At 47.3% G+C, this 9,876-nt stretch overlaps 1 protein-coding gene across 1 annotated transcript in view; it reads left to right on the plus strand.

Annotated features, from left to right (window-relative positions):
- LOC109884608 (glutamate receptor ionotropic, NMDA 2A) overlaps nt 1–9,876 on the plus strand; it is a 191,415-nt gene that overhangs the window by 115,323 nt on the left and 66,216 nt on the right. Inside the window, exons 5-7 of the mRNA XM_031811094.1 lie at nt 1,575–1,703; nt 2,060–2,232; nt 4,097–4,393. Coding sequence (XP_031666954.1) covers nt 1,575–1,703; nt 2,060–2,232; nt 4,097–4,393 — 599 coding nt within the window. The remainder of the gene's footprint in view (nt 1–1,574; nt 1,704–2,059; nt 2,233–4,096; nt 4,394–9,876) is intronic.

Below are 9,876 nucleotides of genomic sequence, written 5' to 3' on the forward strand. Positions count from 1 at the left end.
TCTCTACCTCCTCTCTCTACCTCCTCTCTCCACCTCCTCTCTCTACCACCTCTCTCTACCTCTTCTCTCCAGCTCCTCTCTCTACCACCTCTCTCTACCTCCTCTCTCTACCACCTCTCTCTACCTCCTCTCTCTACCTCCTCTTTCTGCCTCCTCTCTCTACCTCCTCTCTCTACCTCATCTCTCTCTACCTCATCTCTCTCTACCTCCTCTCTCTACCTCCTCTCTCCACCTCCTCTCTCTACCACCTCTCTCTACCTCCTCTCTCTACCACCTCTCTCTACCTCCTCTCTCTACCACCTCTCTCTACCTCCTCTCTCCACCTCCTCTCTCTACCACCTCTCTCCACCTCCTCTCTCTACCACCTCTCTTCACCTCCTCTCTCTACCTCGTCCTCTCTCTACTCCTCTCTCTACCTCCTCTCTCTACCTCCTCTCCATATGTAATCACCAGGCCCTCTCTCTACCTCCTCTCTCTACCTCCTCTCCATATGTAATCACCAGGCCCTCTCTCTACCTCCTCTCTCTATCTCCTCTCTCTACCTCCTCTCTCCATCTGTCATCACCAGGCCCTCTCTCTACCTCCTCTCTCTACCTCATCTCTCTACCTCCTCTCTCTACCTCCTCTCTCTGCCTCCTCTCTCTCTCTACCTCCTCTCCATATGTAATCACCAGGCCCTCTCTCTACCTCCTCTCTCCACCTCCTCTCTCTACCTCCTCTCTCCACCTCCTCTCTCTACCTCCTCCTCTCTACCTCCTCTCTCTACCTCCTCTCTCTACCTCCTCCTCTCTCTGCCTCCTCTCTCCACCTCCTCTCTCTACCTCCTCTCTCTACCTCCTCTCTCCATATGTAATCACCAGGCCCTCTCTCTACCTCCTCTCTCCACCTCCTCTCTCTACCTCCTCCTCTCCACCTCCTCTCTCTACCTCCTCCTCTCTACCTCCTCTCTCTACCTCCTCTCTCTACCTCCTCCTCTCTCTGCCTCCTCTCTCTACCTCCTCTCTCCACCTCCTCTCTCTACCTCCTCTCTCCACCTCCTCTCTCTACCTCCTCTCTCTACCTCCTCTCTCCATATGTAATCACCAGGCCCTCTCTCTACCTCCTCTCTCCACCTCCTCTCTCTACCTCCTCTCTCCACCTCCTCTCTCTACCTCCTCTCTCTACCGCCTCTCTCTACCTCCTCTCTCCATCTGTCATCACCAGGCCCTCTCTCTACCTCCTCTCTCTACCTCCTCTCTCTACCTCCTCCTCTCTCTACCTCCTCTCTCTACCTCCTCCTCTCTCTACCTCCTCTCTCTACCTCCTCTCTCTACCTCCTCTCTCTATCTCCTCTCTCTACCTCCTCTCTCTACCTCCTCTCTCTGCCTCCTCTCTCTCTACCTCCTCTCTCTACCTCCTCTCTCCATACTCCTCCTCCTGTCTCCTCTCGTTCTACTGATATTAGCTTTCTACTTCTGTGACATGCCTGGTAACAATACCGTCTCCCGCTCTCTCTCCCCCCCCTCCCCTCTCCCCCTCTCCCCCCCTCCCCCCCCTCCCCTCTCCTCCTCTCCCTCTCCCCCCTCTCCCCCCAGGATGTGGAGTCTACGTTCTTCCAGTTTGGAGCATCTCTGATGCAGGAGGCGTTACTGATGATGAACATCATGGAGGAATATGACTGGCACATCTTCTCTATAGTCACCTCTAAGTTCCCCGGGTACCAGGTACACACACACACACACATTACAACACACACACATACACACACACACACATTACACGCACACACACATTACACACACACATTACACACACATTACAACACACACACACACACACACACACACACATTACAACACACACACACACACACACACACACACACATTACAACACACACACAGACATTACACACACACACACACACACACATTACAACACACACACACACGCACACATTATACACACATTACAACACACACACACACACACACACACACACACATTACAACACACACACACACATTACACACACACACCCCCACCCCCCACCCCCCAGTAACCGTTGTGTCTGTGTGTAGGAGTTTATAAATGTCCTGCGTGTGACGGTGGACCACAGCTTTGTGCGTTGGGACCTTCAGAGTGTCGTCACGCTGGACGCGGTGGACGGAGACGCCAACTCTAAAGCTCATATCCAGCTGAAGAGGATCCAGAGTCCTGTAATACTGCTGTACTGCTCCAAGGAGGAGGCTAGGTACTAGAGGCTGTTATACTGCTACTAGGAAGAGGCTAGGTACTAGAGGCTGTTATACTGCTACTAGGAAGAGGCTAGGTACTAGAGGCTGTTATACTGCTGCTAGGAAGAGGCTAGGTACTAGAGGCTGTTATACTGCTACTAGTAGCAGGCTAGGTACTAGAGGCTGTTATACTGTTATACTGCTACTAGGAAGAGGCTAGGTACTAGAGGCTGTTATACTGCTACTAGGAAGAGACTAGGTACTAGAGGCTGTTATACTGTTATACTGCTACTAGGAAGAGGCTAGGTACTAGAGGCTGTTATACTGCTGCTAGGAAGAGGCTAGGTACTAGAGGCTGTTACACTGCTACTAGGAATAGGCTAGGTACTAGAGGCTGTTATACTGCTGCTAGGAAGAGGCTAGGTACTAGAGGCTGTTATACTGTTATACCGCTACTCGGAAGAGGCTAGGTACTAGAGGCTGTTATACTGCTGCTAGGAAGAGGCTAGGTACTAGAGGCTGTTATACTGCTGCTAGGAAGAGGCTAGGTACTAGAGGCTGTTATACTGTTATACCGCTACTCGGAAGAGGCTAGGTACTAGAGGCTGTTATACTGCTGCTAGGAAGAGGCTAGGTACTAGAGGCTGTTATACTGCTGCTAGGAAGAGCCTAGGTACTAGAGGCTGTTATACTGCTGCTAGGAAGAGGCTAGGTACTAGAGGCTGTTATACTGCTACTCGGAAGAGACTAGGTACTAGAGGCTGTTATACTGCTGCTGGGAAGAGGCTAGGTACTAGAGGCTGTTATACTGCTGTACTGCTTCAAGGAAGAGGCTAGGTACTAGAGGCTGTTATACTGCTGTACTGCTTCAAGGAAGAGGCTAGGTACTAGAGGCTGTTATACTGCTGCTAGGAAGAGGCTAGGTACTAGAGGCTGTTATACTGCTGCTAGGAAGAGGCTAGGTACTAGAGGCTGTTATACTGCTGTACTGCTTCAAGGAAGAGGCTAGGTACTAGAGGCTGTTATACTGCTGCTAGGAAGAGACTAGGTACTAGAGACTGTTATACTGCTGTACTGCTTCAAGGAAGAGGCTAGGTACTAGAGGCTGGTTCACCATTTAACTGTGTTGATCCTGGTTCACCATTCAACTGTGTTGAATCTGGTTCACCATTTAACTGTGTTGATCCTGGTTCACCATTTAACTGTGTTGATCCTGGTTCACCATTTAACTGTGTTGATCCTGGTTCACCATTTAACTGTGTTGATCCTGGTTCACCATTTAACTGTGTTGATCCCGGTTCACCATTTAACTGTGTTGATCCTGATTCACCATTTAACTGTATTGATCCTGGTTCACCATTTAACTGTGTTGATACTGGTTCACCATTTAACGGTGTTGATCCTGGTTCACCATTTAACTGTGTTGATCCTGGGTCACCATTTAACTGTGTTGATCCTGGTTCACCATTTAACTGTGTTGATCCTGGTTCACCATTTAACTGTGTTGAACCTGATTCACCATTTAACTGTGTTGATCCTGGTTCACCATTTAACTGTGTTGATCCTGGTTCACCATTTAACTGTGTTGATCCTGGTTCACCATTTAACTGTGTTGATCCTGGTTCACCATTGAACGGTGCTGATCCTGGACCGTCAATATATTAGTTCATGAACATAATGGATTTGTGAAGATAGCTCAGTCAGGCCGTTTACCATTGTCTACTTAATGGAGTAGCTGCCTCTTAGACACCAGTGATATAGCATCTGGTTCTGGTCTACTTAGTTCATTGATTTCCAATGAAACCTTACAAATCAGGGAGTGGGATGTCTCACTTCATCTTCCTTCTTCGGGATATTATTCTAAATCTGATCCCCCTGCAGGTATATATTGGAAGAGGCCAGGTCTCTGGGTCTGACTGGGTCGGGCTACATCTGGATCGTACCAAGTCTGACCACAGGGAACCCCGACTTCACCCCAGACATCTATCCTCTGGGGATGATCTCTGTGTCCTACAACGAGATGGAGTATCCCCTGGAGAGCCGCCTTAGAGACGGAGTGGGCATCATCGCCACGGCAGCCGTCACCATGCTGAGGGAGAAAGGGGAGGTGCCAGAACCCCAAGGGAACTGCTACAGCCAATCAGAGAAGGGAAAGACTCTGCCCAGCGCCCTGAGAGGGTAAAAGAGGGAGTGGTGTGTGTGTCCTATCAAAATCAAATAACATTTTATTTATCACATAATGCCCCACAATGTCAATACTTTGTAGAAGCACCTTTTGGCGGCAATTACATCTTTGAGTCGTCTTGGGTATGTCTGGATCAGCTTTGAGTCGTCTTGGGTATGTCTGGATCAGCTTTGAGTCGTCTTTGGTATGTCTGGATCAGCGTTGAGTCATCTTGGGTATGTCTGGATCAGCATTGAGTCGTCTTGGGTATGTCTGGATCAGCGTTGAGTCGTCTTGGGTATGTCTGGATCAGCGTTGAGTCGTCTTGGGTATGTCTGTATTAGCTTTGAGTCGTCTTGGGTATGTCTGTATCAGCGTTGAATCATCTTGGGTATGTCTGAATCAGCGTTGAGTCGTCTTCGGTATGTCTGTATCAGCGTTGAGTCGTCTTGGGTATGTCTGTATCAGCTTTGAGTCGTCTTGGGTATGTCTGTATTAGCTTTACAGTCTTGGGTATGTCTGTATCAGCGTTGAGTCATCTTGGGTATGTCTGTATTAGCTTTGAGTCATCTTGGGTATGTCTGTATCAGCGTTGAGTCGTCTTGGGTATATCTGTATCAGCGTTGAGTCGTCTTGGGTATGTCTGTATCAGCTTTGAGTCATCTTGGGTATGTCTGTATCAGCTTTGAGTCGTCTTGGGTATATCTGTATCAGCTTTGAGTCGTCTTGGGTATGTCTGTATTAGCTTTACAGTCTTGGGTATGTCTGTATCAGCGTTGAGTCATCTTGGGTATGTCTGTATCAGCTTTGAGTCGTCTTGGGTATATCTGTATCAGCTTTGAGTCGTCTTGGGTGTGTCTGGATCAGCGTTGAGTCATCTTGGGTATGTCTGTATCAGCGTTGAGTCGTCTTGGGTATGTCTGTATCAGCGTTGAGTCGTCTTGGGTATGTCTGTATCAGCTTTGAGTCGTCTTGGGTATATCTGTATCAGCTTTGAGTCGTCTTGGGTATGTCTGTATCAGCTTTGAATTGTCTTGGGTATGTCTGAATCAGCTTTGAATTGTCTTGGGTATGTCTGTATCAGCTTTAAATTGTCTTGGGTATGTCTGTATCAGCTTTGAATTGTCTTGGGTATGTCTGTATCAGCTTTGCACATCAGGATTTGGGGATTTTCTCCCATTCTTCGTAATCTCTCTTCAGTTCGATGGGGAGACGGCGGTGAACAGTAATTTCCACAGATTTTCAATTGGATTCAAGTCTGGGCTTTGGCTGGGCCACTCAAGGAGTTCCTCATTCTTATTCTGAAGCCATTCCAACGTTGCTTTGGCGGTATGCTTGGATTCAATGTCCTGTTGGAAAGTGAATCTTCAGCCCTCGTCTAAGGTTGTTTGCACTCTGAAGCAGTTTTTCATTAAGGATTTTCCTGTAATTGGCTCCATTCATTGTCCCCGCGATCCTTACCAGTCTCCCAGTCCCTGCCGCTGAAAAACATCCCCATAGCATGATACTGCCACCACCATGCTTCATTGTAGGATGGTGTTAGACGGGTGATGTGCTGTGCCTGGTTTTCTCCAGATGTAGGTCTTTGCATTCAGGCCAAATAGGTACATGTTTGTCTCATCAGACTACAGAATCTTTTGCCTTATGATGTCACGTGACCTTTTTGCTAACTCCAGGTGTCACGTGACCTTTTTGCTAGCTCCAGGTGTCATGTGACTTTTTGCTAACTCCAGGAGTCATGTGACCTTTTTGCTAACTCCAGGTGTCATGTGACTTTTTTGCTAACTCCAGGTGTCATGTGACTTTTTGCTAACTCCAGGTGTCATGTGACCTTTTTGCTAACTCCAGCTGTCATGTGACCTTTTTGCTAACTCCAGCTGTCATGTGACCTTTTTGCTAACTCCAGCTGTCATGTGACCTTTTTGCTAACTCCAGCTGTCATGTGACCTTTTTGATAACTCCAGCTGTCATGTGACCTTTTTGCTAACTCCAGCTGTCATGTGACTTTTTGCTAACTCCAGCTGTCATGTGACCTTTTTGCTAACTTTTTCTCAGGAGTGGCTTCCGTCTTCAGGAGTGGATTCTGTATGGCCACTCTCCCATAAAGTCACGATTGGGGAAGTGCTGTAGAGACTGTTGTCCTTCTGACAGGTTCTCCCATCTCAGTCTGGGTAGACTCTGACGGAGACCAGCTCTAGGCAGTCTGGGTAGACTCTGACGGAGACCAGCTCTAGGCAGTCTGGGTAGATTCTGATGGAGACCAGCTCTAGGCAGAGTCTGGGTAGATTCTGATGGAGACCAGCTCTAGGCAGTCTGGGTAGACTCTGACGGAGACCAGCTCTAGGCAGAGTCTGGGTAGACTCTGACGGAGACCAGCTCTAGGCAGTCTGGGTAGACTCTGACGGAGACCAGCTCTAGGCAGTCTGGGTAGACTCTAATGGAGACCAGCTCTAGGCAGAGTCTGGGTAGATTCTGATGGAGACCAGCTCTAGGCAGAGTCTGGGTAGATTCTGATGGAGACCATCTCTAGGCAGAGTCTGGGTAGATTCTGATGGAGACCAGCTCTAGGCAGTCTGGGTAGACTATGATGGAGACCAGCTCTAGGCAGAGTCTGGGTAGACTCTGATGGATACCAGCTCTAGGCAGAGTCTGGGTAGATTCTGATGGAGACCAGCTCTAGGCAGAGTCTGGGTAGACTCTGATGGATACCAGCTCTAGGCAGAGTCTGGGTAGACTCTGATGGAGACCAGCTCTAGGCAGAGTCTGGGTAGATTCTGATGGAGACCAGCTCTAGGCAGAGTCTGGGTAGACTCTGATGGATACAAGCTCTAGGCAGAGTCTGGGTAGATTCTGATGGAGACCAGCTCTAGGCAGAGTCTGGGTAGACTCTGATGGAGACCAGCTCTAGGCAGAGTCTGGGTAGACTCTGATGGAGACCAGCTCTAGGCAGAGTCTGGGTAGATTCTGATGGAGACCAGCTATATATATATGCCTCATCACAATTCTATCTCTGATATCTACAGACAGTTCCTCAGACTTTATGTTATAGTCAATGTACCCTTGAGCAAGGCACTTAACCCTAGTTGCTACTGTAGGTCTCTCTGGATCAGAGAGTCTGCTAAATGACTCACTACTGTAGTGTCTCTGGATCAGAGAGTCTGCTAAATGACTCACTACCGTAGTGTCTCAGGATCAGAGAGTCTGCTAAATGACTCACTACTGTAGTGTCTCTGGATCAGAGAGTCTGCTAAATGACTCACTACTATAGTATCTCTGGATCAGAGAGTCTGCTAAATGACTCACTACTGTAGGTCTCTCTGGATCAGAGAGTCTGCTAAATGACTCACTACTATAGTATCTCTGGATCAGAGAGTCTGCTAAATGACTCACTACTGTAGTGTCTCTGGATCAGAGCGTCTGCTAAATGACTCACTACTGTAGTGGCTCTGGAAAAGAGAGTCTGCTAAATGACTCACTACTGTAGGTCTCTCTGGATCAGAGAGTCTGCTAAATGACTCACTACTGTAGGTCTCTCTGGATCAGAGAGTCTGCTAAATGACTCACTACTGTAGGTCTCTCTGGATCAGAGAGTCTGCTAAATGACTCACTACTGTAGGTCTCTCTGGATCAGAGAGTCTGCTAAATGACTCACTACTGTAGGTCTCTCTGGATCAGAGAGTCTGCTAAATGACTCACTACTGTAGGTCTCTCTGGATCAGAGAGTCTGCTAAATGACTCACTACTGTAGGTCTCTCTGGATCAGAGAGTCTGCTAAATGACTCACTACTGTAGGTCTCTCTGGATCAGAGAGTCTGCTAAATGACTCACTACTGTAGGTCTCTCTGGATCAGAGAGTCTGCTAAATGACTCACTACTGTAGGTCTCTCTGGATCAGAGAGTCTGCTAAATGACTCACTACTGTAGGTCTCTCTGGATCAGAGAGTCTGCTAAATGACTCACTACTGTAGTGTCTCTGGATCAGAGAGTCTGCTAAATGACTCACTACTGTAGGTCTCTCTGGATCAGAGAGTCTGCTAAATGACTCACTACTGTAGGTCTCTCTGGATCAGAGAGTCTGCTAAATGACTCACTACTGTAGGTCTCTCTGGATCAGAGAGTCTGCTAAATGACTCACTACTGTAGGTCTCTCTGGATCAGAGAGTCTGCTAAATGACTCACTACTGTAGGTCTCTCTGGATCAGAGAGTCTGCTAAATGACTCACTACTGTAGGTCTCTCTGGATCAGAGAGTCTGCTAAATGACTCACTACTGCAGGTCTCTCTGGATCAGAGAGTCTGCTAAATGACTCACTACTGTAGGTCTCTCTGGATCAGAGAGTCTGCTAAATGACTCACTACTGTAGGTCTCTCTGGATCAGAGAGTCTGCTAAATGACTCACTACTGTAGGTCTCTCTGGATCAGAGAGTCTGCTAAATGACTCACTACTGTAGGTCTCTCTGGATCAGAGAGTCTGCTAAATGACTCACTACTGTAGGTCTCTCTGGATCAGAGAGTCTGCTAAATGACTCACTACTGTAGGTCTCTCTGGATCAGAGAGTCTGCTAAATGACTCACTACTGTAGGTCTCTCTGGATCAGAGAGTCTGCTAAATGACTCACTACTGTAGGTCTCTCTGGATCAGAGAGTCTGCTAAATGACTCACTACTGTAGGTCTCTCTGGATCAGAGAGTCTGCTAAATGACTCACTACTGTAGGTCTCTCTGGATCAGAGAGTCTGCTAAATGACTCACTACTGTAGGTCTCTCTGGATCAGAGAGTCTGCTAAATGACTCACTACTGCAGTCCTGTCTCTATATAACTACAGTATGCAGTCCTGTCTCTATATAACTACAGTATGCAGTCCTGTCTCTATATAACTACAGTATGCAGTCCTGTCTCTATATAACTACAGTATGCAGTCCTGTCTCTATATAACTACAGTATGCAGTCCTGTCTCTATATAACTACAGTATGCAGTCCTGTCTCTATATAACTACAGTATGCAGTCCTGTCTCTATATAACTGCAGCATGCAGTCCTGTCTCTATATAACTACAGTATGCAGTCCTGTCTCTATATAACTACAGCATGCAGTCCTGTCTCTATATAACTACAGTATGCAGTCCTGTCTCTATATAACTACAGTATGCAGTCCTGTCTCTATATAACTACAGTATGCAGTCCTGTCTCTATATAACTACAGCATGCAGTCCTGTCTCTATATAACTACAGTATGCAGTCCTGTCTCTATATAACTACAGTATGCAGTCCTGTCTCTATATAACTACAGTATGCAGTCCTGTCTCTATATAACTACAGTATGCAGTCCTGTCTCTATATAACTACAGTATGCAGTCCTGTCTCTATATAACTACAGTATGCAGTCCTGTCTCTATATAACTACAGTATGCAGTCCTGTCTCTATATAACTACAGTATGCAGTCCTGTCTCTATATAACTACAGTATGCAGTCCTGTCTCTATATAACTACAGTATGC

This window comes from Oncorhynchus kisutch, unplaced genomic scaffold (genome assembly GCF_002021735.2).
Source record: "Oncorhynchus kisutch isolate 150728-3 unplaced genomic scaffold, Okis_V2 Okis01b-Okis20b_hom, whole genome shotgun sequence".
NCBI lineage: Eukaryota > Metazoa > Chordata > Actinopteri > Salmoniformes > Salmonidae > Oncorhynchus > Oncorhynchus kisutch.